The sequence below is a fragment of the Chlamydotis macqueenii genome, chromosome 3 (genome assembly GCF_036417535.1).
Source record: "Chlamydotis macqueenii isolate bChlMac1 chromosome 3, bChlMac1.mat, whole genome shotgun sequence".
NCBI lineage: Eukaryota > Metazoa > Chordata > Aves > Otidiformes > Otididae > Chlamydotis > Chlamydotis macqueenii.
In genome coordinates this window covers 69,618,933-69,646,175 of record NC_141558.1, presented here as the reverse complement: position 1 = coordinate 69,646,175, position 27,243 = coordinate 69,618,933, and the positions used below count along the sequence as shown (strand labels likewise).

The 27,243-nt window shown below is 42.4% G+C and overlaps 1 protein-coding gene across 4 annotated transcripts; it reads left to right on the top strand.

Moving 5' to 3' along the window:
• STON1 (stonin 1) lies at positions 1-23,083 on the top strand. Of its 4 annotated transcripts, none has more exons than XM_086745157.1 (4): positions 1-84; positions 11,791-13,781; positions 22,028-22,230; positions 22,598-23,083. In XM_086745157.1, exons 2-4 carry the CDS (start codon positions 11,834-11,836, stop codon positions 22,670-22,672), a joined length of 2,226 nt encoding a protein of 741 aa, XP_086601283.1. In that variant the 5' UTR covers positions 1-84; positions 11,791-11,833; the 3' UTR covers positions 22,673-23,083. The 4 variants fall into 4 exon arrangements, 3 of the variants coding, with proteins under 3 accessions (XP_086601283.1, XP_086601285.1, XP_086601282.1); XM_086745159.1 differs by lacking the exon at positions 1-84 and adding an exon at positions 1,631-1,795; XR_015258186.1 differs by lacking the exons at positions 1-84; positions 22,028-22,230; positions 22,598-23,083 and adding exons at positions 1,773-1,860; positions 17,395-17,597; positions 17,759-18,933.
• Positions 23,084-27,243: the final 4,160 nt, after the last annotated feature.

The window sequence follows — 27,243 nt, the reverse complement described above, 5'->3', positions numbered from 1 at the left end:
CGCCCCCTGCCGGGCCGGTGGTTGCTGCCGCCTCTGCCGGCGACGGGCGGTCCCCCATGGCGGCGCCGAGGCGGTGACTCCCGGGTAAGGAGAGGGCCCCGGGGCGGGGGGAAGGGGGAGGTTTAGGGAGCGGGATGGGTTCGAGCCCCGAGGGGAGGCTGCTGCCGGGGACCGGAGAGGCGGTAGCGGGGCGCGGAGGGGGTTGCGTGGAAAGTGGGGGTTTCCCGGGGGTTGGGGAGCAGACCAGTGTCCTGGCTTGAGACGGGCCGGCGGATGGGGCTGCTTTGTTTTGGTTTAGCAACGGGATTAAAAAAAAAATAAGATTGGCTCTCTTTCTTTTTCTCTTTTATTTCTTTTTATCTTTTTTTTTCCCCTTTCTCTTTTTTCTTTTCCTATTTATTTTTCTTCTTTTTCGGTTTTCTTTTTTTTTTTTTGTTTCTTTTTTTTTCTTTTTTCTTTTCTTTTTTCTTTTCTTTTTTTTTCTTCCTTCTTTTCTTCCTTCTGTTCTTCCTTCTTTTCTTTTCTTCTTTTCTTTTCTTGTTTCCTTATTTTCTTCCTTCCTTCTTTCTCCTTCTTTTATTTCTATTTCTATTTCTATTTCTTTTTCTTTTTCTTTTTCTTTCTTTCTTTCTTTTTTTTTTTTTTTTATTTTAAAGTAGAAGTGGTAAAAAGAGGATGGCTTTGTGTGGGGTACCCGGAGTTTTGAACTGCTACAGAAATTGGTGGGATGACAGGCATCCTGCAGGGTGAAGTTCACACGACTTTTGCCTTGTTAGGGAGGAGACTGGGGCAAGCAAATTTTTGTTTTTTTGTAATTTAATGCTTGAAGTGAAATGAATTCCTGGAGCCTTTCTCATATTTTCTAGTGGTTCAGCTGATGATGTTCAGCTATGCATGTAAGCTCACGGCGTTTGCAGTCTTTGCTGCAGACATCCCTCCTGTACATGCAGGGGGGTGCAGGGCTTTGGGAAAACAACCAGAGCAGATGCAGAAGGATGTGCCTCACAGGGCTGAAATTATTAGACTGCATTTACCATATATACCCCTAGTGCAAACACTAGAGATGGTATTTCAAGCATATTGTAGGTGAGAAAGAATATAGAAACTTTTCACTTTCTGGTTTTAAATAAGTACTCACTGAAGGGGCGACTTCAGTAAGTTGTAGGGTTTCTTTAAAAGATGTAGGTGTTCTGACACTTCTGGCAAATAACACTGCTGAAGTGTGCTAGAAAGAATGCTGACTAAGGTATTTTGTGGGTGCCCAACAAAAGTTAAGTTATGGAAGTCTACACTGACTTCCCCCGCAGGGATGTTTTTCTCTGAGGTGGAGCGCCCTAGAAACCCTCGCTGATTTCTCTACAAACAGGACTTAGCTTTTTTTTGGGAGCATGCTAATAACTCCCTGGGGAGAAGGGAGGAGGGAACAGAAGTTTTGGAGCCTGAGGCTCTTGAATGTGAACTATTCATTTTGCTGTTAACTCACTTTTCCCTGTCTGAAGGCTGACACTCTTCTGCATCTGTAAGAGAAGAGGAAAAAAGGATAGCTGAAGAGAGAACATTGAGTTGCCTGGTTTAGTGCCCTGAAAGCACACCTGCAGCAAGAAAATGTTATGAGATAGGGTTGGCTGCTTTCTCGACTGTATGTATGAGCAGAGGAGAGCTTAGCAGTGCCCTCTGTAACTGCTCGTGGTTGAGCACAGACGGCGTTTGTACAACAGAGAGCCTGGCTGGAGCATAGACTTGGCTGATGTTGAGGTTGTAAATTACACCACTGGGAATTTCTGCCCGAAGGCAGGTATGGGGTTCTTGTTTCATGCTCAGATTTGGTTCTTCTCCTTCTCCTCATCTCCTTCTGCACAGGTAAAGAATGTGGTTTTCAGTCACCTCAAAAATTATTGGGATTTGTAAGCTTAATGGGCCAGCTTTTTGATATCGCTGCTCAAATCCAGATCTCTGAATAGCAAATCAATGTAAGCTTCTAAATTGTTCTGTGTGTGAATGTTAACCCCAACATGAAATGCAGCCGGTTACATGAATAGAGATGCACTGTCAGGGACAGTGTTTTACCTCATGTTTTGGTAAACAAGATTCCCCTACTCCACCTCTCCATTTCTTATGTTTCTGACTGGTATAAATATGAGCCAAAGTCTTTTGCTTCAGAAAGCCAGGCTGCCCTGTCTGAAAAAGATTTTGGAGAGGAACCCAAGTGAGGCTTTTTTGGGTGACTGTGTTATGAATTATGCTTTCTGACATGACTGTCGTCAGTTGCTATTAAAAATACCGCTATCCAAATAAATAAAGAAGGATTCAATTGTGACCCTCCTTCTCGCTCGTGCTGGTATTCTTATAAGGCTTTGAGGCAGGGAGAAGGGGAGTATCCCGCAGTTGAGGAGAGAGTTGGTCTGTCAGAAAACGTAACTAAGAGCTGTCAGGCAGTAATTTTCCTGTGTAGGCGAGCTCTGCAGATCTTGCGTCCTGTGTTAGTCTCGAGGAAGGTGCTAGCGCTTGTTTGCTGGGCACTAAAGCATGAGGTAAATGTAAATGAGGATTTAAAAACTGACTCTGAACCAAAAAAAAAAAGAAAGAGAGTGTATTATGTTGTGCAGTGAATACGCTAAATATAGTATTTCCATTAGCTTCCCTGGTTTTTATTATTCACTGCTGAGAACAGCATTTTTGAAGTGTACTTTTGTGTCATGTATTCTTTGTGGTGTTTCATCCATCACTTCGCTTGGACACTGCAAACACAAGTAGAGGACCAGGTTTAAATTTGTTTCTGACCATGACCAGTTTAATATTTTGATATGTGATTTGTGTGCCAAAGCATTCAGGCCCCCTTTTTTTTAATTTTTTTATTTTTTTTCTCCATCCAGCGGGCTGCTTAATCCTAAGAAAAAAAGGCTGTTGATTTTACAGAATTGAGACAGCCACTGCATTTCTGCTGCTTGATGGCATATTATAAATTTCTGCCTCTGCTCAGGGGGAGGGGAGAGGGAGGGGTTTGGGGTGTTCCACTCCTTGCCAGAGCCCTCTGCAGCGCTGCTGTGACCAGAGTACTTCTGTGGGATGTTTGTGCATTCCTAATAATAACATGTTGCCTAAACATAGTTAAAAATTACTTCAGTAGATGTAGTAACATTCCATTAACTTAGTGACTGGCAAAAATACTGTAAATAAAAATAGATTTATTTTCCTGTTTCTTGCAGGCCAGACCACTATGCTGAGGGCTTGTTGTTTGTTTGGTTTTTTTAATTATAAAAAAACCCAAACCTTCTGTACAGTAAAATGTCAGCTAGTGTCAATAAACAGTTTACATGAGACTCTTCTGCCGTTGTCCATTGGCTGTCCGAAATCTGCCCACGGAGCGTAAGTTATGCAGTCACTATGGTGATGCTGAAGAGGAGTGTGCTTCCGAGAGGATAAAGCAGGACTGGCTGAGTAAGCTGAAAGGGAGCGGGAGCAGAAGCACCCTTCAGGGGTGCACCCGCGCTGCTCCCCACAGCTCAACAGCCCAGCAACCTCTGCCTCTTCCCCATCCATCTTCTAATTGAGGGGTTTCATTTGTAGGAAGAAGAATGACCCTTGGAGAGGTGTGTTGTATACATGAGAGAAACATGCATCTGCATGGTGAAATGAATTATAAATTATTTACATATTTTGTCTAACCACTTAATAGGAAGAAATTAAGTGCAATAGCATGGAGAAGTCAATCAAAAGCCAATCTCCAGCTACAAAACATTTAAGGATCAGAGAGTTGGGGCTGTTCAGCCTGGAGAAGAGAGGCTCCGGGGAGGCCTTATAGCAGCCTTCCAGTTCCTAAAGGGGGCCTACAGGAAAGACAGGGAGAAACTCTTCAGCAGGGCCTGTTGTGAATCGATGAGGGGTAGTGGTTTTAAAATAAAGGGAAGTAGATTCAGAGGGGATATAAGGAAGAAATTTTTTACAATGAGGGTGGTGGAACACTGGAACAGGCTGCCCAGAGAGGTGGTAGATGCCCCATCCCTGGAAACATTCAAGGCCAGGTTGGATGGGGCTCTGAGCAACCTGATCTGGTTGGAGATGTCCCTGCTCCTTGCAGAGGAGTTGCACTAGATGACCTTTGAAGGTCCCTTCCAATCCAAGCTGTTCTATGATTCTATGAGGCCACAGCTACATGTAAGTATTTTGTTTCAAGAAGATGCAATCACATCTTGCATCACACCAGCAACTCTGGTGGCTGCTCTGAGGTCTCCCTGGAGCCTTCTCTTCTCCAGGCTGAACAGTCCCAACTCTCCCAGCCTCTGGGAATTTTATTTATTTATTTATTTTTTTAATGTTAGAAAGTGCTGGAGATTGGCTTTTGATTGACTTCTCCGTGCCATTGCATTCATTGATTCATGTGTTTTGTAATGTGCATACTGGCCAAGTGACAGCAAGCAGTACAGTATTGCTGCAAGTAACTTTATCATTCCCTTCAGGTGAGCGAGGTGGCCTTAGGGTAAGAGGACTACTGTTCTTTTTTGCAGCTCCGTGCTTGGCTGCAGGCACTGGTGGAGACACTCTTGAGTAACTTCCAAGAGTGGCTTCAGGTGTCCATTCCAGTATCTTTCCCAATGACACTTAAATTAGCTTTCTATACGTTTATTTTATCCCATTCTGAAAGTTATTTTTTGTGATAATAAACTCTGTAAGAAAGCCTGGAGAGGAATAGTGGTGCAGATCCGGGGTGACTGCTGCAGTGATTTATGAAAATCTTTCAGTTTCTATAGAAAGCATCTTTGGCGTCTCGCTGTAAAATCCTACGGGTACTCCCAGTAAAATGTTGTTTTACTAGGCTTGATTTCTGTTCCCAACTAAGAAAATACTGAAGGAGCAAGCTGGACTGACTCACCCACAGTGGTGTGACAGCTGGTGCAGCGTGAGGGAGGGTGTGGGAACTGGGCCTTACAGTACATGGGGAGATCGGTTGAAGCCGATGGTGTTACACACCAGACCAGTCATACACGCTGTTTTGTTGTCTTTCTGAGGCAGCTTTGAAATGACTTCATATCTGAGTGTTAGGGAAGGTCTTCTAGAAGGGATCTAGACATGAAAAGAAGTATATTTACAGCACATAACAGCTGAGGTTTGGGTGATTATTCCATGGGAAAGATGGGAATTGTTTTGAATAGCATCACTAAATTTTCAAATAAACTGGAAGGTCATCACTGTCCAACCTCTTTCTGTTGTGAGCAAGAAGAGGAGCTGCTCCTTTGGGGAAGACCCACTTTAAGAACAGCCCAGCGGGCTAGAATAGTTATTAGAGATGTGAATCTGGTACCGCTGCTGCCTTTCTTTTATTTTCTTTTGCAACCTTCCTGTAGGTTTTCCCTCCCATGTGAATCTCATATCTGCTGCAGCCTTTAAAGCATGAGATGTGACTCTGAGAGGCAGAGGAGCAGGTATTTTTCTCTAGGCCTCCTTTTTCAGGCTCCTCTGTGTACCATCCCTCCCGAGCGCTGGATACTCTCCCGGCATGCAGGGAGCATCAGTGCCGTAGCCGTTGGTACTTGCCCTTGTGGTGCTGAGTCCCCCACATCCCAAACTGTGTGACACCACCCTGTCTTGAGGCTTTTTCAGCCTTTGCCGTATCCTTTTCCCTAGCGAGGAAAGTAAGCATTGTCTCTGCTTGGGCATGTATTGTGATGTGTTGTTTTGATGCCCTTAAAAACATTAATTTTTTCATGCTTGTGCGTGCAAGTACCAACCACCTTATTTATAAACTCCCCTTTGACTCAAGGCAGCAACAAGTAATAGCGAGAGGCGTTTGCACGAGTTACGCCTGCCTTTGCTCTGTGGACATGCGTTCTGTCAGAAGCTGAAAGCTTTAATTCCTCCAGCTCTCGGGGCCAAGAGTAAGGAATTCCAACTAAAACAGATCAGCTGCGAGCGCATGTGCCCCAGAGAGCGAGCAATGTAAATACCAGTTCACATGACACTTTGAAGTCAGTGTATATTTTTGACTGTTACACCAGTTCCTTATTTTCTAAAAGTAATGAAATGAGTAATGCAGTGGGAGACGTAATCCATGTATATATCCCAAATACAAGCGAAAGCCAAGAAATTCCTATTTCCTGTCAGTTGTGCCTTTTGCATATGTTTATTCCAGAGGTATAGGTTGGAGAACATTTTTTTTTGGTCTAGGAGATGTCGAGTTAAATAGAAGTGCAGCCATATGTAGTCTTAAAAAGAAATTAGAGGCAAATCAACATAAATCAAGCAGTGTTTTATGTAGAAGGTATTCAAGTTCTTTGCATAGTTAAATAATAAACAAAATGGTGATGCAAAGAATGTGGTTGTAAAATACAGAGATAAATCTGCCATATTTTACTTGGATATTGCAAGGGCTTACAAATGTTTAGGGTATTTTATATACCATATGTGCTTTATTGCTTGAACTGCAGAGAATTTGTGCTTTCCTGTGAGACTATTACACTTTATGGCAAAATGCTTGACAAATTGTCTACATATTTGTACAAGAAACGGTAACAACTCATACAGTATCGTTAAGGCACAGCTTCACCACAGCATACACAACATGTGGAGTTTTTTGTTCAATTTCTGTGTAGCCTGTGTGCAATGGACAACGTTGTTCCTGGAAATATAACTGATGTGTAGTAGTGTATGGGGTCTGTAGTCATTCTGGAAGGGTGGAAATATAACCACCAGACGTTGTCCACAAATGGAGTAGCTTGTGCCAAGAGCTCAGCTTATTTTGAAGAGATTATTTAACTGTTTTGTCACACTGTGTGTAAGTAAATCTGTTTTTTGATCTTGAAACAATCCGTGAGGTTGATATTTGGCTAATAAGACCCCACCATGGGAGTGGCACATGTAAGATACATGCTCAGGTGTTACAAAGGGAATTTATTTAGAGGATGTATAGCTTAATAGTTTTGAAGCCACAATGGCCTTTGGAGCTAAAGGCAATAAAGAATGTATTTACAAAATTATGCTTTTCTGTGTATTTTGGAATGCCAGTACTGTCTACTAAACATTGCATTTACTTGCCTTATGTTTTGCCGAAGGGAGGTGTCTTCCTGCCATTCCCTATTAGATGACCTCATGCTCCTCCAAGATGTAAAAGAAGGACCTTTGTGTTTAAATCCACAGAGATGCGCTTGGGGGTTTTAACTGGTTCCAAATGTTAGGGAAGACACTGGGGGCCAGATACTCAGGGGGTTCGGTTCTGCGCTGTGCTGGTTCAGATGCTGCTGCTTCTCTGCCGTCGAGGAGGTGATGCAAGGCCACTCCATCAGGGTGGTGGGGGACATCGCTGGATGACAAGCCAGCATCCTCAGCTAGCTGAGGACAAAGCCATATCTGGATTAAAAATACAAAGTCAATACCTTTAATTGCACCTTGGAGCGAGTAGGAGGTTGTTATTACTGCTTCACCGTACGAAGAGATAACAGCATCCCCCAGCAAGGCAGAAAAGTTGAGCAGCATTTTTTCTGCAGATTTGATCTGGGATTTTTGAAGCAACAAAGGACCCAGTAATAGCTACAGCCTATAAAATCTCTGAATAATAGGATAGGATTTCTCTTCTTTATATCCTCAAGGCATTAAAATGAAGAAATTAAGCCACAACTACCGTTCATTAAATGCTGAGGGACTGAGTTAATCTGATAAATGGGAAGATTGTTTTCAGGCAGAAGAGGATGAATTGAGATGAGTCACAGCTTTTGGGTTCACTGGAATTGATGTACTTAGGATCAACTGTTATTTCAGCCAGCTTTTTTGTTTGCAGTTTCAATATTCTAAAAATGGTATTTCCCGTCGCATTGCTGAATGAGGTACCACACGTGCTTGTAATTTCAATGTTATGGGCTACATAACATGTGTGGTAATAGAGATCAATAGCATCTTGTACCATTTTCCTCTTCCCCAAAACATTTGGGTTACGTTTACATGGGTCCCATGGGAGCTTTTTGAAGTCAAAACACATCTACCCTAAAGCCTGAGTTTCCTGCCATTTCGAGGAAGAATGTCCTATTCTTAAGGAGGAATTTGGAGCACTTTTTAGAACAAAAAATAACTTGTGAGAAAAGATTAATTTATGGAGTTGTGCAGATGTAAAAGCATCAGAGAACAAGCTATGTAAAGTAGCATAAGACTATAAATGTTTTGTTTTGTTTTTTTTTTTTTCTTTTAAATACTAGATGAATGGTGCTGCCCATAACACATGGGGGCATTTCCTTTTATTAGCATGGCATTATAAAAACAGCTTTTAAAGATCCATTTGGATTTTTTTTCCTCCATTCCTAGTAGTCGGTTTTGAGGATCAGTGAGCAATAGTAGGGGAACTGCTATCTATTTCAACACTTACTTCTTGCATGTGTGTTTTTGTTGACATCAGTTTTTTTTTGTTTTTTTTTTTTTTAAATACATTTCTGGAAAAGTAATGAAAGGTGAAAGCTACAGCTTATGACAGGTATGTGTAGGGTATTGTAACTGCAGATGAGAGTTCCATCTGCCAGAGTGGTTTACTTCATAGACATTTATTGACTGCAGTTAAATATTTGGCAGGTGAATTTCAAACATCTTTGTGTTTTGTAACAGGAAAAAAACTGCCGAGTAATCTGTAACATCACATTTAAAAAAGTGAATAGCAACAGACATTGGGGAAAAAAAAAATCAACATCTGGAAATAATAAAGGATGCTGAAAAACTTAATTTCTACCGAGAAAGGAAAACAGGCTGCAGAATGTGTTCTTTACTGTAAACAACATTTGTATGTACTTGCATTCCTGTTTTATGTTTTATTTTTCACTCACGCATCTCAGTGTTTTGTGATTTGCCCCCTCAGCGTGGCTGCAGTCACACCGAGTAGCTGCGCCTTCCCAGGCTGCTGAACGCACCGTCATTTCCACCGAGCTTCGTGCTGTACCCCTGCATCATCCCCGGAGCCCCTCCAGAGAGAAAGGCTTTCTCTCCGCTTGCTCGGCGTGATTTTTTCTTTCTCTGGCAGTCCCTTATCTCCTATAAATGCCGGAGGAGTTTTTAATGGCAGCCTTTGCGGCCGCTTCCTCATGCTCTCTATTTACCAGCGTGCCTCAGGGTCCTGGCTGTTAGAGAAAAAAGGCGTGCTCCAAGTTGGCATCGCGTAAACTGTCGTTAACGAAACGAGGTTTGTTAAGATGAAGCAAGGTCTGAAAACTTTGAAACTTCCCGGTCTAGAAATAATCAATATCTACTGCTGAACGAGAGGTACCGGCAACCAGAGGGAAAGAAGGGTGTGGAATGGCAGGAAAAAATGATGAGCAGGTCGGAGACCGAATAGCTGTGATTTTTCTTTCCATTGCTACACTTTGTTTTGATGAAGTGATTGTGTGGGTGAAGGATACACTGGTAGTTGTGTGTGTCTGAGCTATGACAGTCATTTGTCACTTGTTTGCTCCCTTTCTCTCTCTCTCTGTAAGTGGAGAGGAGAGTGCTTATAAAATAACTAGCATACTGCAAATACTTTTCCTGAACAAAAAGGTCGAGAGTTCAAAAAATGATGAAGGACCAGAGCAGTCCTCCATTGCGAGCTCTTGTTTGCTCAGCAGTGGAGTGAGTGGGCTGTGCCACAGGTTGTGGTGCTTTCTTAAAGGCTATAAACTGGCCAAGAATAATGGGAAAATGGTAAAAATAATGACTCATGGCATAAAATTTGACTTGACTGATCTTTGGCATCTCTAGAAACTGTTCTCTGAATGCTACGTATAAAGAATTGGTTTTGTGGTTACATGATTATAAGCTGTAGTGCTGTGCAATTAATAAACGGCCTAACTATGGCTGTGCGTGCATGAAGGGGAATGGCTTTAAGTCATCGTTATCTAACCTTAATTAATGGCATAACATATGTGCAGAACCTATGTTTTGTCTATATGAACTCTGCCTGCCTCGTGCTTTCAGGCAAACATGAATATGTTCTGATAAAACATAGAATCATAGAATAGTTTGGGTTGGAAGGGACCTTTAAAGGTCATCTAGTCCAACCCCCCCTGCAAGGAGCAGGGACATCTCCGACTAGATCAGGTTGCTCAGAGGCCCATCCAACCTGGCCTTGAATGTTTCCAGGGATGGGGCATCCACCACCTCTCTGGGCAACCTGTGCCAGTGTTCCACCGCCCTCAGTGTAAAAAATTTTTTCCTTATATCAAGTCTGAATCTACCTGCTTTGTTTTAAAACCATTACCTCTCATCGATTCACAACAGGCCCTGCTGAAGAGTTTCTCCCCATCGTTCCTATAAGCCCCCTTTAGCTACTGGAAGGCTGCTGTAAGGTCTCCCCAGAGCCTCCTCTTCTCCAGGCTGAACAGCCCCAACACTCTCAGCCTGTCCTCATAAGAGAGGTGCTCCAGCCCTCTGCTCATCTTCATGGCCCTCCTTGTTACTAACAAGAGTAACTTTTTTTTCAAATAAACAGTGTTTATCTATGCCCTGCAGTGCTTCATTGTACTCAGTTACTCAGTCATTAGCAACTTATTGCTCGCTTCTTCATTGGTCAGGAGCAGTGGGGAGGAAAAACTTTGGGGACAACATATCCTGCATAAGGACACAGTGAGCATTTACATTCAGTGCATGATTTAAAACCATGAAGGCAAGATTAATTAATTACTGGTTGCAGTCCTGCTCCGAGGACATCTAGCTGAGCCCTTTACCAAAGATACTTTGTTTGATGAAGTGTAGTTTATTAATTGGTTTAAAGACCCGTACTTTTTCCAGGCTGCCAGCCAACTCAGTGCTTACCAGATGCATATGTTGTTACTTGGCCTTGACTTGTGTTTCACCAGCACTTTTTCTCCAGTGCATGCTTGTCGTCTACCCTTCAATAGGGATGTATCGCTCATCCTTCAGGCTAACTCTACTTGTTTATAAGTCTAATGCTTTTCCACCCCACCTCTAACTTTACTCTGATGTCTCCATCAGAGTTGAAGGAACTGATGTGAAGTGATTCCAGCCCGAGTCTGGAAAGCATCTAGGACCAATCTGCGCATCCCACTCCTGGCAGAAGGCACCTCATATAGCAGCATGGAGTGGGTGATGAGTTGCAGGCCAGTTCTGGTGGCTACAGTACGCTCCCTGCTGCCTCTCACCTGGGGATGCTCATGCAACTGCTCTGTTGCCTGTGCCCATCCGCATGAGGGGAACATCTGCCTTGGAGAGTCCTCAGGAACTGGCCGTTCATTGCACATGTTATCTTAGTGGGCTGGTTTTGCCTTGATGGCTGTAGGATATGTACCTTTGCCATCAGCACTGAGTTGCTACAGCTCTTCAACAACAACAAAAATGTCCCCCCCCCATCCTCCTAATTTTGTTCGAGGAAACAGCTGCACCATTCTTAGTAAAATGCTGTTTTGTTTAGTGGTGGGATGGAGGGGAAACCTCACCTGGAGCAGAGGACTAGTACAGAAAATCTGTCTCCGTATTACAAGCTACAGATAAGTGGTATAGTAGAAAGTGTTATGCAAGCAGTCCTGTACAGCTGTGGGACTTTCTGCTCCCTCTGATCTAGAGGCTGCAAGCATCAGATACTCTGAAGAGCCCATAAAGCTTAGATCTCCCGTAGATACCCAGCCCGGGAGAGCGGTGGGGATTCATGGGGAGTTTATCTGTTTCCACATGAGTGTCTCAGATTATACATGTAAAACACAAAGTACACTAGATTTATGAACTGCATGCACATTTTAAGCTTTATGTGGTTTGAATTTTATAAGGGTTGGGTTTCTTTGTTTTGTCTTTCAAGAGAATTTTTTTCCATTCATGTCTGTTGCTTCTTCATAGATGGTTTGCGGGTGATACATGTGCCTCAAGTTTCACCTACAAGATGTGTTCCACAAATCCAGCAAATTGGGTCACCTTTGATGATGAGCCGCTCTTCCAGTCACCTCAGAAAGCAGTTGATAATCAGAGTAGTTGTAAAGCAAATGGCCTTAAACTCAATCTGTCTAGTGTGCATGAGTCTTCAAGCAGATCATCTTCTACAGGCAGCACTCCACTCTCATCTCCTGTAGTTGACTTCTACCTAAGTCCTGGACCCCCCAGCAACTCTCCACTTACTACACCTACCAGAGACTACCCAGGAAGTCCATGCATCCCAAAGCCAGGGCTTCACATCCTTTATCCCATTCCTGAATGGCCATCGAACGTTCATGTTCTTCCATCACCCGGGATTTGCTCATCCCTAACGTTGCAGAAACCGAGCAGCCTTCCTTTGAACACCTCACCTAATGAGCATCCAGTTAAGACTTCGGTCTCTAAATCAACAGATGAAGGAAGCCCTAATCTGCCAGGAAGCTGTGAGGAGTTAGGAGAGTTGTCATCGGCACCAGAGCACTTCCCGTACTTCCAGAGCGACTGTGCTTTTTCCAGTCCTTTTTGGAAGGAAGGATGCTCTCTCAGCACATCATCGGCTACTCTTAGCACACACAGGAAGGACAAAGTGCTTGACAGGAGTATCTGTCATCCTAAAGACAAAGAAACTTTCCATGATCAGAAAAGCCTTAATCAGGGCTCCTTCAGCTACATCTGTGAGAAGCTTGAACACCTGCAAGCCAATAGCTGTGATGCCATGGGAAGCCCACCTTTCTCCAGTGCTCACGTATGGCACAAGCTCTCCCCTGCCGTCCCATGCAGCCTCTTCAGGAGCCGGAAAGCAGATGGATGGCCGTTCATGCTGAGGATTCCCGAAAAGAAGAACATGATGTCATCTCGACAATGGGGCCCTATTTACCTTAGCGTCCTAGCCGGAGGTGTATTGCAGATGTATTATGAAAAGGGCCTGGAGAAACCTTTCAAGGAATTCCAGCTGCAGCCACACTGTAGGCTGTCCGAACCCAAATTAGAGAGCTATAATGTCTCGGGAAAAATCCATACTGTGAAGATTGAGTGTGTGTCGTACACAGAGAAAAGGAGGTATCATCCCAAAGTAGAAGTGATCCATGAGCCAGAGGTTGAGCAGATGTTAAAGCTGGGCACCACAGATTATAACGATTTCACCGATTTCCTCATAACAGTCGAGGAAGAGCTAATGAAACTTCCTACCATTTCTAGACAAAAAAGGAATTATGAAGAGCAAGAAATGACTCTGGAAATAGTGGATAACTTTTGGGGGAAAGTCACTAAGGCAGAAGGAAAACTTGTAGAAAGTGCCATCATTACGCACATTTACTGCTTGTGTTTTTTGAACGGAAGTGCCGACTGCTTTCTAACCCTGAATGACCTGGAGCTCCAGAAGAGGGATGAGCGTTACTTCGAGAAGGAGGAGGAGGAGAAGAAATGGATTGATATTCTTGACTGCCATTTCCATAACTGTGTCAGAGCACAGGAATTCGAGCAATCGCGAATTATTAAGTTTACGCCCCCAGATGCCTGTAGGCTGGAACTGATGCGTTTCAGTACACAGTTTAACGGGCAAGACCTTCCCTTTTCTCTGAAGGCTATGGTAGTGGTTCAGGGGGCATACGTTGAACTTCAGGCTTTTATAAACATGTCTTCAGCTGCTCCAATCCCAATGCGTTTACCCTTTGTGAAATACTGTGAAAACATTATGATACACTTTCCTGTTCCCACACAGTGGGTCAAAGCACTTTGGACCATGAACCTCCAAAGGCAGAAGTCCCTAAAAGCAAAAATGAATAGGAGAGTGTGCCTTGGCTCTTTACACGAGGTTGAATCTGATCCTGTAATACAAGTCTCCATTGGAACAGCAAAATATGAGAGTGCCTACAGGGCTGTTGTGTGGAAGATAGACAGGCTTCCAGATAAAAACTCAAGTAAATAATTTGCGCTATAGAATTACGGGCTTGGGTGCATGTCCTCACTATTTTTACGCTTGCGTACCTCCATTAGCTTCTGTAGTTTGGGTTTTTATCTGTGCGGTGGTATTAGCAGAAGCTGAAATAACCTTTTGGGAAGAAGAGAATATAGGGTTTTTTGTTTTGTTTTGTTTTGTTTTTTTAAAGCACATTTTCCTAACTTATTCTATAGAGGCAGATGTATTATTGTCAGTAATTGTAAGGTAAGGGTGCGGTATCATGGACGTGGATCTCATAATTCTGAGTAAACCTCAAATCCATAGGAAGAAAGAGGGAAGGGTTTATGCTTCGCACATACCAGCTAGGCATTGGTGGAATGGGAAGCAAATGCTAGTAGGTGAAATTCTTTGGCCTCCCAATCTCCCAATGTCATGCAGTTAATAGAAAAGGTAGTATTGTAACTGTTGGATCTTGGCTTTCTAGCATCATTTAAGAAACTGTAGGTATGATGCAGAACTAGAAGGTATTGTGGTCAAACTTGCTGTGGCAAGTTGAGTGTGTCTTTGCAAAGGCTGTTATCTGTTACTTCCTTTACGAGTTTGTGCATTAAGATTGTACATTTGTGGCAATAACTGCACTGACAAAAAATGCCTCTCACTTTATTCCACGTTCTCTCTGATGGTGGTACCTCATAAAAACCTGCAGCAATAAAACCAGCTAAGTTTAGTCATCCATATGGGAGTTGTTGCGTGGAAATGCTCATGCCTTTTGTGTGCAGAGTCTTGCTCAGGCGATGAGGTCTCTCAAGCCTTCAACAATTTTGCCTTTCAGTTTCTATGGATGCGCACTGCGGGAGGAAAAGCACAAACACTGCTGTGGTCAGACCCAGATATGACATTGTGTTAACGTCATCTCATTTTTTTCCCCCTTCTTTTGCTTTGGAAGAAGCTGTGGTCAACCTGGACCTGTGGCTAATGCCATATGGTTTCTCCCAGACTGGCTGAGCCCTCCCTTTTGCACACTGCTTGCTACCTGGGTCTCTCATTGTTTCCTCAGAGAGGATGCTGGTGGCTGCCAAGAAATTGGCAGCGGGAGACCGGAGGAGACGCAGCACTGGCAGACGGGCTACTGCAAGGCAGGGAGCCAAGCCAAAATGAGTGACTGGGGAGAGAAATGATGGCAAGAGGGAAGATAAGCGGAGGCAGTAAGAGAGGGTTTGGGGAGACTGGAAAATGGACAGAGAGGGCAGAAGAGTTGATGGAGAGACATAGGAGAACCAATGGGCAGAAGATTTTTCAGGTCTTCAAAATCTGTGGGTATGGGTATCTTGCACTCCAGGCTTCAAGGATTTGCACTGTGCTGCTGTGGCCCCTGTGTTTTCCCAAGGCTGATGGGACTGACTGACTGAGTAGCTTTTAATATTCTTTGTAGGTTTACTTCTGCAAAATCAAGTCAGCAATTTAGTCAGACAATTTTAAAGAAGATCATAAGTCTTCCAAAGTCTTTAATTCTCTGCAGTTCATTCACCTTAAGATTTGATGTTGCACAATTAACTTCAGATTTATGTTATTTGAAAGTAAGAAGTGTGGGGTTTTTTTTGTGGCATTCTACAGTTTTACATTCTTTTCAACCAGTAGCTTAAACTTTTGACATTTGAATAATTCCTCTGGCTGAGATGTGCAAAATAATTTGTATCCTTGAAATGTTCGTGCATTTCAAAAAATATTTTGGTTGTAATACTGCCCAGTCAAATTTTAAACCTCTCTATCAAAATTTCTATATGCAGTTAAGAATTTAAAAATAGAGTTGTCCCAAGGTGTGGAAAAATCTGGAGGCAGTCAATCTAATAGAAATATCTAAACTTTCATAATGTGTTTATTGGAGCGAGAAAAATATGCTGAGGCTCTTGCTTTCAAAAAGCCTTTGTCCAGGGCTTAAAAAAAAAGACAGAGAAAATGAAAGGTTGCCTGCAGTTATATTTTAACTCTGTTTATAGACATCAAAATATGTTAGTATACACTCGTTTCTACTAAAGTGCTTCCTTGGAAGAGTGCTGGCCAAGTGAAGCTGATGTGAGCTGCGAGATACACCAGATTTTTAAAAGCTGCCTATAGTTATTCAGATATATAAATGGAGAGTTTGGAGGCAGAGTGTTAGCATTATTTAGAAAAAAAAAAGGTTGAAAAGGCATAAACCAAATTGAATCTACATTTCTGAAATCAGGGCATCATGTAAGGAAGTGTAAAACATGATGTGATTTCAGCACAGTACTGGGGCTGTGGGGCCAGTCTTTGCACTGGAGAAACTGTACGCATCTGTGTCACCCATGGAGCTGTGGAGAGACTCGACTTGGAAATGCTGTGCTTTAATCTCTTGCTGTGTAAATTTGTGCCCTGCCGTGCTTCCTGCTAGGACACCTCCATCCTTGGGCCATTGTGTAAAACAACAGTTCTTCAGCTGATTATTTTTCATTTTCTTCTGCATGATGGAGCGTCACTGAGGAAGCAGTGACTAAGCCATACAGAGGAATGGAGCCAGGGGAGCGTGTGGCTGCTGGTGGCCTTTAGCATCTGAGCATGGACTGAAGTGTGGGAGGTGATGTGGTTCCCAATAACTATTAGCTGCTGCTCTTCTTGTTTTCTAAACTGCCTAGGTGGCAACTCCAAGCCATGACTTTGTTATATAGGCTCCACCTCTGCCCAGCCGCCTCCTTCGGGCATCAGCACCGTTGCAAGCTGCTCCTTGTCAGCGGTACCTTCCCGCTCCCCTATTTCCTGTGCATTTCTCCCAGAAGGTTGGATAAATGCACCCTCTAGGCATAGCTGCAGGAGTTGTTAACTTCTAACAATCCTAATTTAAATCCATTGTTGATGTTTTCATGTTCAAAATAAGACTTTCAGAACTGCACCTATTCTGGCAAAAACAGAATTACTACTTAACTAAAATAACCAGCACATGTTTTTGGCTTGGCTTTGTGAGCCTTTCTCAGATCAAGGTTGCTTGAATGCTACTCATACAGGTGAATAAAGGATAGATAGTGTGAGTAAATGCAGCCAAGTTAGATTATTAATTGTTTCTGAAGCGCTATATAAATGCTAAATGACAGTTTGAATCTAGTTTCATAGTTTGACTGATTTTTTTGTTTTGGCTTTTTTTTGTTGTTATTCTTCAAAGAAAGAGAGCAACAATTAGCAACATTTTTAGGAAGTAAGAGCCAAATTTTCAGCTGTAAAACACGAAAGGCTTAGGTCTCTGAATTCACAGAAGTCCTAACAAGTTGCCTAGAGACCTAAACCCCAGCTCTGTCTCCTAAGTTAGCTAGTAAAAGCTCAGTAATGTTTCCAAATTATCTGGTTACCTTTCAGGAGTGATTCGATTTCATCAGGCCAGATGATCATGTCTCCACAATGCCTGATGGGCCACATTTTGGATAGCTGGGCTTGCACCTGAATATGTTGTCTTAACTTCCACTAGGCAACTGTACAGACTTGCGCCATGCCAGCTTCATCCAACTTGTCTTTCCACACCACTACCTTTTCTCTCTTCTGTCCGACATCTTGCTTATTCAGCAATACAGATTTTGTTTGCAGAAGGATCTTGTACATGCAGCCTCTCTTTCTTCTAACTCCAGTGTAATACAAGGCCTGGGAAACTAGTTTCATGGAGCAGAGATGACAAGGATTGGCCAGTTTTAGGTGAAAAGTAAGGAAGTGCTCACCATCTTCCGACGTGTTGGTTGATTGTTTTGTTGTCTGGCAGCCGATGGGAAGAAGTTGCTCCACCCTCCTACCACAGCCCAGCAGTGGGCAGAGGAACTTTTCTGCAAGTGAAGTGGTGAGTACCTCCTTCTGACATTGATATTGGTACAGGAGATGGATGGGCTGGGGGAAACCCTTTGTTTTGGGAGTAGGCAAAAGGGTCCAGTGGAGGCTGCTCCAGAGGACCGGGGCAGTAGCCTTACTCACATTGGAGAACTATCATCTCTGCCTTTGCAGGTTACCACCTAGGGGAAAGAAAGGATGCCAGAACTCATTGGATCCCAACACTGAGACCACCTCATGGATGTACACTAGCTGGAATGCAAGCCCAGAGATTTTTTTAAGTGCCATATGGTACTGAACCACAGCTGTGCCATGTCTTAACACAGCAGCTTTTAGTAGCAGGCCAGAAGGAATGCCTCATTTAGGCCTGGGCTCAGTGCAAATCTGCCATCTGACATTTACCATCAGATACCTGTCCAGGAAAATTCCAAGCAGTGGTTATTTCTGGATTCCATTTCTCAGAAGACAAAATAATTTTCCAGACAATTCCCATTTCTACTTGTTTCTCTATAGACTTCCATCCCACAACAGGAAAGATGCTGAATCTGATCTCCAAAAGCCCTTAGATCTACACCCTTTTCCTGCAACCACAAACGGACTCCAGACAAGATGCTACTGCTCTTGGACAAACTCTTTCTCCTCAGATCCTTGGTCAACCATAGCCCCAGAGGCAGAGCACACCACTTTCCTGGCCAGGGCATGATGTATCATCTTAGTGTTGTAGCTGCTGCTATGAAGGACCCTTCTCTTGTTGCTGACATCATGCAGTCTGCCCATCCCAACCAGCAAACAGCACAAAGACCAAGTCAAGTAAGTGTGCTGCCAAGCTGCGTCCCAGCACCACCACTGGAGACTGGAACAGGTCCTGGGAGCCAAGCGGAGCACAGCTTGGGTGGGTTGTAGAACCACAGATGGGATGACGTCTCACAGGTTGGCTGTGGAATGGGGTGCTGCTTCTGGTCTCCTTCACCGCTGGTTCTGCTGTCACCATAGCTGTTGCTGGGATGATGGCAGATTCATGGTTGGAGAGGCCCATTGCAACAGGACACTTGTTCCATTATGTCCAGACAGTCTGGAAGAGGAACTATGGATCAAAAGAGTGCTAGTGGAGGAGAAATGGGCTTGGCCACAGCAAGAGATGACCAGCAGCAGATTGTGGACAAGGCCCACGTCACAGAGGTGTACAGATCTGCATGTCACTGTGTACATGAGTGACAAAGCGCCATCTCCTCCTCACATTTGTTTAGTTCAACTTCCTTCTTAAGGAGCTGGCGAGTGGTTGTAATATTTGTTTCTGACTTTGTTCCCTCCTCTATTTCAGTAATAAATTCCCTAATGTTGTAGTTTTACCTGTCTCTGTGTATTGTGTCACTGTCCTGAGACTTCAGACACATGCTGCGTGCCCCTGGCATTGCACTCCTTTGCCTAAGACCTTTATGAGCTTGCAAGCTGGGAATCTTCATGCTTTAGTGCCTTGAAGGACCCTGTCCTGTAGTGTGCTCCGAGGTGTGAGTAGTGTCTCACACACGCTGGGAGCACTGAGCTTGCACAAATTGCAGTTGGTACCTCCTCCTCCACCCCTGTACCAGCCTTGCCATATAGCTGCATGGGTGACTCTGAGCCCAATTTGTGTGCAAGTGAACTAAGTGGTAGGCTTTTACATAAAAAGGAGGTGACAGTCCTGCTGCTTTTGGTCATGGGCCATGGTTTGGGTGGTGGTTGTTGTTTTTTAACGTTGTATGGTTGTAAAGCGTTGTGCCTTGACTGGTGGGGCAGGTAGGTTGCAAAGTCTGCCAGGTGAGGTCCTCTCTCCTTCCCTCTTTGTTGGCTTGGTGATAGCTATTGCTGGGCACCTGCTTCTCCCCACCCACCTTAATGGTGCTATTATAGTGGACATATTTAGGGGAGCTTCATTCCCAAGACTCAGGACCCACACATATTTTTCTAGCAGTGATTCCTATCAGTCCATTTTACAAATCTGCCCTTGCATTTGTGAGTTTAAGTTGTATTACCTCTTCCTATGATTTCTATAACGAGCTCCTTATGAGTATGTATTAGAGCTGTGCTTTGGTAGAAAGAAGCAGCTAGTCTCATTTGGAGACTTGCTGCTGGCTCTTCATTGTGGTACACATTTCTTTAAAGACACCTGGGTGACTTCATGGCCAGTGGCTGCTACTCTTCCATGGTGCAGGACTCTAGATGGTGTGTATTATAGCATTATTTTCTGAAATCCAGTTCAGGTTTTCTTTTAACATTACAAGTAGTTCTGTAAAGAAGCAGCATTTAGGATGAAGATCGAATGCGATGTAGTACTGCTGGAAGCAAGCCTGCAGAGGATGCCTGTAAATCAGCCACTTAGGGAGTCCAGATGGTGAAGGAATGCACTGGCCCAGTGACGTGCCCCTTGTCCAAAGCCGTGACTGTAAATGCTTCTGTGTTTCTGTGTGCATGCCTTTGGGGTCAACCGAACAGAAAGAGAAATGCTTGCAGTCAGCAAACAGCTTTTAAAGCTACTGATTATTGTTGTTGTTATTAAACATGGAAAAAAAGAAGAGAGGAGGCAAAGAGTTGAAGACTCCTCCCATCTGAAGTTTAGAGGCTGACAATCCAAAGGACAATTCCTATTCCTTTCACCCCTTCCCTCTCCTTGTCTTCCAGGCAGTCACGTTTTACCTGTGCCATTGAGTGTAACAGCAAGGAAGAGAGAGGGAATTATTAATTATACTAATTATTTAAGTATATAATAAGTATATAAGTATATAAGGAAAACAAAATGTTAAATGTTTTCATGAGTATAATTAAGACAAGTATGAATTTCATGCTCTTTAAGCTTTGATTTTTGGGGACCCACTGACTTCATACTGGACTTGGAATGAAATCTGGCGGATGGTTTATTGAGTTAGACTTTATTCTGGTGAAGTTGGAGATGTGTGTTTGACAGAACTCTGACCATCAAACTGCTCAAATGTAAATGGTCTCCTAAAATCAGACCTCTCTCGGGCAGGCTGTGAGGCAGGTTGCAAAGAAAACCTGCAGCACAGACCAGAGGATGCACCCAGCCTAAGGCTCCCAGGAGCAACGAAGATGTAGCTTTTAAAATTTATTTTTGTCTTATGAAATGCCCATGAGCCTGTGGATGTGGAGTTTTATAGTGATTTTTCCCATGGAATGGATAAAGCTGAGTGTATGTTAACTCCATCTTCGGTATTTCCTTCATTCCAATACGAAATCGATTCCTGTCACCAGAGAAAATGAGCGCATAAAGAATGGGACATTTTTGCCTGAACCTTGAGATGCTGTTCAGTATAATGGATAAAACATAAACATAAAGTGCCAGGCTTGCCTTTGACAAAATATGTCCAATCCTATCTCTGTTTTTTTTTTTTTTCTGCCTGCAGCCAAACAGTATTTAGTTGTCTATGCTGATGCCTAAAATCCTGGAGAGGAGGGGAAATGGAGAATTACTGCTTTTTGCCTTCAAGAATTTGGAGATGCAGCTGCGACTTCTTCTTTTCATTATATTATACTATACTGCTTTCATGCATGTAGTGAGCCTGCTGACCTTGGTTTCTTTGGAAAGCAGGCTTTCCACCCCGCTGTTTCTGTGTGCCAGGAGGAGGAGAAACACTTTCCCTTACCATTGCCACATATAAAAAATGCTAAAGCAAGTGGTCCCTAGGATCTAAGGCGGGATTAAAGTAATTTAGGATATGCTGCAGTACATGTGCAGTCTGTCAGGACTCTGCTTTATAACGTGACAGTTACTTCAGTAATGCTTTTGTTTGGAAGAAATGGGGTATGTTCTTTTTCTATAACAAACCAAGTTAGAAAGGGAGTGCAGGTAGCCCCTGGCAGCTGGGATGTATCTTGTTTGAGCAGCACTCTGAGCTGTGCCTTTATCTTCCTGCCATAGACATACTGTAATAAATGATGTTACACAAGATAGCTGTAATACTTGACATGAACACTCCAGTAAAATTCCTACAGCAGAAAGCTCTGGAAAGCGTGGTTGTTGGACACGGGACGGCATCTCTGCCTTGGCTAAGCTGAGATCTTTCAATTTTTATTTTCCTAAAAGAGTAAGAAATTTATTTTTAAGAGAAAAATGAGACTCTTCCCTAATAGCCTGAATTTAGCAACCAGTCCCTAAGTTTGTAATATTCTTCTCTTAGTCAGAAGCTGGGAGGATCTGGTAAATCTTGTGCAAATTAATTTGTAAAACTGCAATGATGGTGAAAAGTGTGCTGAAGTAGAGAAAAAAATGAGTAAGGGGCCACCTTATGCCCAAGTAGGAAAAGGTTATAGATAGCATAATCTTTATCATAATAACAGCTCTGTATTAATAAAAGATAGAGCTGTGCTCTCGCTAGCATCTTAACCTTGCACTGGAAAGAAAGAAAATATAATTCACTGATGGTGTTTGTTTTTTTTTTCTTTTCCAAGGTTCAGATCATCCACACAGCCTGTCTTACAAACTGGAACTTGGATCAGACCAGGAAATCCCGTCTGACTGGTATCCATTTGCTACTGTCCAGTTCGTTGTTCATGATACCTGTGCCTCTGGAACAGAAGTCAAGTCCCTGGGCATAGAGAGTGATGTGCAGCCCCAGAAACACGTGGTCCAGAAAGCTTTTTACAATTGCCAGGTATTTTCAGTGTTTTTCTCCTCTTCTTCCTCCCTGCTCCCCCATAGAGTATTTGCAAGGAAAATGTGCTTTGTGTTTGAAACATATCTTGCTTGCACTTGTGATAACTTTGAGCAAAAGAATCATTAAAAAATAATTCCTTGTCTGATCAAAGATGATGCTGAAAAACTGAACTGCAAATGCAGTGTTGTTTGTCCTCAGTTGAGCTATTTTTGGGGGTAGTGGTTTTGAAATCTGTTGGGTCTGGAAATGCTTTGATTCTGTGTCAAAGCTTTTATTTGTGCAGATCACACTTTCAGTGCCCAATTATTTGTTAATTCTACCTGGTTTTTTTTTTTTTATTTGTTTGTTTGTTTTCTAACTACAGGTTGAAATTGAAAAGAAGTGGATTAGGCTTGATGGAGAAGATCCAGATAAAGCTGGCAACTGCCTAATGCAGTAAAAGAGGACAGGAGGCATGTCATAGGATATTAGTAGGAACCAATTTACATGGGAAATTCTATTGTTAGAAGAAGCGCAGTGACCTAGTTTAGGATAAACACGGTCATTGATTTTTTTCATTTTTTTTAGTGCTTTCGGGTTTGATTCTGCAAACCAGTACTGGTTTGACTGGCCTGCATTCAAGTAAACTTCCTGTCATGGGAACAGTGGTATGAGTAAGGTCTCCTTGTAAAGAGTTGCCGGATGTGTGCACTTAATTGCCTGATTGTACTATATTATTTTTCTGTTGCATATCTGAGACTTGGGAATGATCTCATACTCCATAGTGAAACCTAATGGCACTACTCAAAGAGTTCATGTCACTTGGACATACAATATTCAGCAATAAAATCTGCCAGAGCGCTTATGTGCACACCAGCATCTGTGTAAGGTCTAGCAGGAGCAATTACATTTTTTAGTGGTGTTTGAAAACCAAAGTCCCCCATGTTTCTGCTCCCCACGATATATATGAACAGAAAAAGTCATAATATTATACTCGACAAAAGCCTGAATTAATGAGTTGGAAACTGGGTGATTTCATTGGTAAAATGGGAACAATTCCTCCACAATAATATTCTTCATTTTTCTGTGGCTGTGAGTGTTTCCTCCCCAGCACTTTATAGGTTCACTCAAAGTAATCTCTTGGGCAAAAAACCATATGGAGATGTGATTGAAATTTCTGTGCCAGCATTAGACAAATCTTTTTTACTACTGCAGCAAGTGAGACAAGGGGCGGATCCCCAGCAAGCATAAATCAGTCCAGGCCGATTTAATTTGATGAAGCTTTGAGAATTTACACCAGTGGAGAGTTTTCCCCACAGACTGGGGAGAAGAAATAGCTGGTTGCTGCCATTTGCTGTGGGTCTCCTTTAGGATGCAAGTTCCAGATTTTGGTTTGAAAACTGCAGGAGCTGTTGCTTTGAGTAACTTTTAAGACAAAGGGCATGCTTTCCATGCTTGGGAAGGGAGATGTTTTCATGCTGCTGGCTCTAAAGGCATTTTCTGTGGAAAACAATGCAGGGATAGACTATCGCAAGGGAAGTGAAGCTGTGATGCTTCATCAGGCAACTTGAGCTACTAACGTCATATAAATGTGTTAACTGTGTTTTCAACAAATTATTGGCATTTAGGGACAGGTTTTAATGCTTCCCCTCAGCCATTATCCCCTTTGACATTTTCTGCAGGCTGTAATTCCAGGTCTGAAAAAATCTGATAAATTAAAAAAAGGTCCTGATAATTTTTTTTTCCCTGCAGTTTTCCTAAAATTATTGTTACTTCAAACTGAAATTAGTGGAGAACAAAAATACAGTAATGGACAAGGGCTCACTTTATATTTTGCCACAGCTTATAACTGTTATATGTACACTGTGAAAAAATACAGATAAATGTTATTCCCCTAAACTAGAAATATGTGGGATATGCACTGAGAAAATTACCAGTCTGAGAAAACAGAAGGCCATAATGTGAACCTAGTTCATCACAATAAACTATTTCCCCCATTTGGAAGCTGAGAATGAAATGGGTAATAGATGCTATAGCAGGTCCTCAGGGCAGGTATTTTATGGGTATTGCATTGCCAAAGCCCCAAATAGACTGTTACGGTATTTTGGCTCCTCTATATATCCCTTTTTATTAGCAGATTATATTGTTATAAATCTAAGCAAGTGTTTGAGTGTAGTAGTGATCCAAATATGTCTCAGCTGTTGCATCCTCCATCCGTGTTTTGACTTGAGAAGCCATTAGTACCTTCAAGTCATGTTTGGTTTGTTTTATTCATGTTTAATTTTGGTTTATATTCTTCTCAGCTGAACTAAGGGGCACAGTGTACGCTAGGGCAAAATGTTTATACTTAGCATCATGGCAGAGCTCTGCAATTTCCTGAAGTCCCTGGTTATGCTAGAGCTACAGTATCTATTAACCTCTTTGCTCAGTGAGGTAGAGGAAGCAAAATACATGCTGCAGATACCTGCGCTAACCTTTGTCTGAGGCTGACTTATTTTGATTGAGATTAACACTGTTAATTCAATAAATCTGTCAGCAGTGGTTATTGTTCAAAGCCTGTCTTGCCCACCTGGCCCCTATTTTTCTGTTTTTAAGGGGACAGCCAGGCTGTTCTGGGACTCTTTCGCCTTAGGATTCCCATTTGCAGCACTCATTTCTCAGGCATGTGGTACCTGGTGGTGTTTCGGGTTCTGCAGAAGCAACAGCTGCTTTTAATCTGTCAGATGTCTGCTGTATCTCAGGATGTGTTCAAGAAGCTCATGTAGCATTGACCCCTCAAGAGATGAGCTGTTGCTTTGAATGGCTCAAGTGATGAGCAGCCACGTTAGAATTCTTTCCTGCTAGTGAGTCTCTTTTATATCTGGTATGGTGCGAACGATCATTCAGCCTTACTGAACTTGTTACTGTAAAATGGTCAAGCTACACCTTTATATATGTTGCAGACTCTTGTATTTCCATCTGATGCCTGCAAGACTTGCCATTAACTGAAATCAGGATTAGATCAGGATCACAGGGAATTAATTCCACAGAAATATTGTCACACTGAAAGAAAGTTACTCTGGTCAATGCATGGCTTTCAGTTTAAACCAGACAATTAGTGCAGCGTAAGGCTGAATAATTACTCTCTGCAGTTGCAAAATGATGTTTGCAAGCCTGTCAGAATATTTAAAAATAGGCTGCAGTTTAATGAAAGAAAGTTTGGGTTGTCTTGACTTTTTTTCCCCCCATCAAATTCTAACTTCTTATTCTATTGCAACATGCTGAAGCAGAAACACTCTGGCTTCCCCTTTCTAATATTTCTTCTGCATTCTCCGATGTCCTTTGAATACAACCTACTGAACAAATATTCTCAATACTTAAGAGTCATTTGCTAACATTTTCTATGAAGGTTACAGCAGGTGATAGTGAGTGAACATACTGGCTTTGATTCTTTAGAAATCAGGGCTCTATGTAGTCTAACTGCAATTTGGGAGGGGAGTGGAGATGAGGAACAGTTGCTATAAGCTGTTGAAGCTGTTGTGATGCTCGATGTCCAGCTAGCAGAAGGACTGGAGCTTTAAATACCCCATGAGGTGCACTGGCATCGTGCAAGGAACCAGGTTTCACACGTATCTCATCTCCGCTTGCCCACAGCTAGCGCCTGCAGTCACTGAAATTCTTCCAGCTGTTTGGGTCACTTAAGATGCTGACACTTCGCTAACATTTACTACAGGGTAGTATTTAGATATTATCTGTGTTTCCTTCACAAAGGACTAGCAGGGTTTGGGATATTTTGTATTTTAAATAGAAATCAATGAGAACAGCTATTTTTATAGTGTATTTGCCTTATTTACTAAGTGTCATATTTGCTGAAACCGACAAACTTTATCTTTGCATTCATCTTTCTCGTACTAATTGTATCACTGTAGGTAAATAGTACTTGATGTAATTTTGGATTCAAACACCCATTGAAGTCAATGGAAGTCTTTTAACTGGCAAAATGGGATCTGCATCAAAGTCTCTAAGAATAAAGGAGCGGCAAAAAAAAAAAGAAGAAAGGAATAGTGGTCATGGGCAGAAAAAAAAACACTGTAGAAAATTCTTAATGCTAGTAAGTAAGCAACCTGCAATGCTTGTTATTCCAACCAGAAAAAGGGCATGAAAGAGAGGAAAAGAGGTGTTACTGGGTGTCAAACTTGAAGCTTTGCAGTGATTGGGAATGATGATCCAGCTGCCCCTGTGTAGCAGCTCTCAAGAAATGAGGACGATGGTGCACTCCATTGAAAATGATGCCAAGCTGCTGTCATCTTTATGGTCCTTGCTTTTTTTTTCCTCTAGATTCTGTATTAATTGTCCAAAAGTACTTTACATCTGAAAATGTGTTCTCATGTGTTGCTTTTAGTTGTATTTATTTTACTTGATGGACTTCTTGGCTGTAGTACTGGTGTCCACACCTCTATTTTACATTTATTTGTCTTTTTATTGACTGAACACAGTAAATGACTGCTGCAGTTAGTAGTTCTTAGCTATAATTCTGATAACTCTGAAGCAATGCTGTTATTCTTAATGGAAAATATAATTTTATTTGGGTCTTTTGTCAGTATAAGTATAAACAGATCATGCTGATAATCTTGTAATAACATTTTATAGATTGCATATTGATTAAAAAAAATAAAGTTGTATTTCAAACCAGCAGTTTCTTGTTCCCTCACTAGAAATTAATCAAGCTTGTTTTACATCTACTATAATTAACTGGTTGATCTCGTATCATCAGGTATTGCAGTTTATTAGAAAGAGCAGTAGTGGAGGACATCATTCCTCATGTTAGATAAAGCTAGTTGCAGAAAGCTGAATGATGCACTATATTCCATTAGTGATCATTTATGGCAGGCCCTTTTCCTGCCTTGTTTGCATAACAATAGTAAGCCAAAGAATACCATGGGTTTTGCTATTGAGTACTTCCTCCAGTCTCTCTGGGATATTTGAATATAATGTAGCAACAACTGTTTAAGACTTTCACAAATTTCAAAGTCTGTTCTTAAAATGAGCTGT